The sequence below is a fragment of the Rhagoletis zephyria genome, unplaced genomic scaffold, assembly GCF_001687245.7.
Source record: "Rhagoletis zephyria isolate East Lansing unplaced genomic scaffold, Rhagoletis_zephyria_1.1 Rzeph_scaffold_23532, whole genome shotgun sequence".
NCBI classification, from domain to species: Eukaryota; Metazoa; Arthropoda; class Insecta; order Diptera; family Tephritidae; genus Rhagoletis; species Rhagoletis zephyria.
Genome location: NW_016180590.1, coordinates 1 through 1863, shown reverse-complemented (window position 1 = coordinate 1863; position 1863 = coordinate 1). Strand labels below are relative to the sequence as shown.

Sequence of the window (1863 nt, the reverse complement as noted above, 5' to 3'; positions counted from 1 at the left end):
CGCTTGGTGGAAATCAATTATAATTCTTTACGTTAATAGCTAAGTGCCGTATTTAAATTTTCAATTTATATTATACAAAATATTATGTACCACGTCTATACATTCATACGAAAATTCAAAATATGCCAAAAATCCGTTTTTTGGCAATTAAATAATTTGAAGAGCAGATTCTGATTCGATGGAAAAAAACATATCAGAACAACCACTGGATCACTGGTTGTGCCGCATGCAGTTGTTAGGATTTTATGGGGCTGTATTACCAGTTAAAACATCCATTTTTTTTTTTTTTTTTACCGAACCTATTGCGCTGCACCCTAGGATCTCTTTGCCTCAACTTTCGACTTCATGGCAAAAAAAAAAAATAATCCATTCCCACAACGGAAATTATTGAAAATTTATGATCAATATTTATTGAATCTCACCTTATTCAAAGCCTGCATTCTCACGCTTGTCGAGAGCAAGAGGAAGACGAAAAGCGAAATCGTTAAGCATATCCCAATCAATTGATTCAAACCAACAAACACCGGCGGCCATGGAGGATGAACACCCAAGCTGGTCCAGCATGATATACATATTAAGAGTACAACCGCCAATGAGGAGCATGCAAAATGCTTGACGTCGGATATTCGTATAATTCCAGTGTACACCTATTCGTTGAAAATGCTCATCAATTTGCTGAAAATATTGCAGAGCCCAGAAAAGACGTTGTTTTCGTAAAACATTTGAATTTAGAACCGCCATCGCCGCAACACCACTACCCATCAGTATACATTTATCACCGCCATTACTAATGTCCGTATTCAGGAAGGCACCAACGAAGGTATCTTGGCAATAAGCTATATAATAACAGCAATAGAAATAGACAGCTAAAATCAAAAGCACAAAAAAATATGTGCGACGTGAAATTTGCAAAGATTTCCGACCCTGCTGATCTGTTGCCAGCACAAAAGGTGTGAGGCCGAGAAGATTTGATGAAAGTATAAGCGGTTGCACAGATTTGTAAAAATCATCGACGTTGAATAGTTTTTTGAACGACCGACACGCAACGGACATTTTGACTCCAAGCGATTTAATTACAAACTGCGTGTTTACTCCACCTGCAGTCATGCCCAAGAGCCTCTGCCGTTGTTTAATTTCTTATGTAGTTTAACCCTTGAAATCGAAAAAAGGTAGCTTAAACAAAAATCGAAACTGATACGCCCAGATTCTAATACATATTTAAACGCACATATGCACGTACATATGTATACTAGACCGTACCACCTTAGAAGCAAACAAAAAATTTCGCTGTAAACCCCTGAGTTAAAAAGTTTTTTGCAATTCAATTTCGAAAAATATTTTTTGCCGAACCTATGAGCCACCTTTTTATATTTTTCGGTGACAAGCACATTTGGCAATAATTTTTTTTTTTTTTATGTTTCTACTTGAATAATCGAAATACTTCTTTAGTAAAATTTATATGATTTTTGGCGAGCTTTGATTTATTGATATTAGGGTGGAAGATTAGGGTGAAAAGAGCTGAGATTTGGTGGGCAGGTACAAGATATCAACAAAATTCTAAAACTCAAAGACATTTTATGGTACATTTATGGCCAATGATGGGTTTTCCTCAGAATTGAACGCTCTACAAAAGTGTCCATCAGCGAGTTAGTACGGGTCACTAAACCCAATATTTTCATGAAATCCCCATTTTTTGGCCCCTATCTCGTAAATAACAAGAGCTACAAAAAAAATTGCAAATCACCTGTAGGCCATTCAATTTCCTACAAAAAAGTTCTAGAACACCAAATCGCTAACATCNCTGTAGGCCATTCAATTTCCTACAAAAAAGTTCTAGAACACCAAATCGCTAACATCGATATT

The 1863-nt window shown here is 36.3% G+C and overlaps 1 protein-coding gene across 1 annotated transcript; it reads right to left on the bottom strand.

Moving 5' to 3' along the window:
* Positions 1-423: 423 nt before the first annotated feature.
* Positions 424-1053, bottom strand: LOC108381725 (uncharacterized). Its single transcript, XM_017638133.1, has one exon. The coding sequence runs from the start codon at positions 1051-1053 to the stop codon at positions 424-426; it is 630 nt and encodes a 209-aa protein (XP_017493622.1).
* Between the last annotated feature and the right edge of the window lie 810 nt (positions 1054-1863).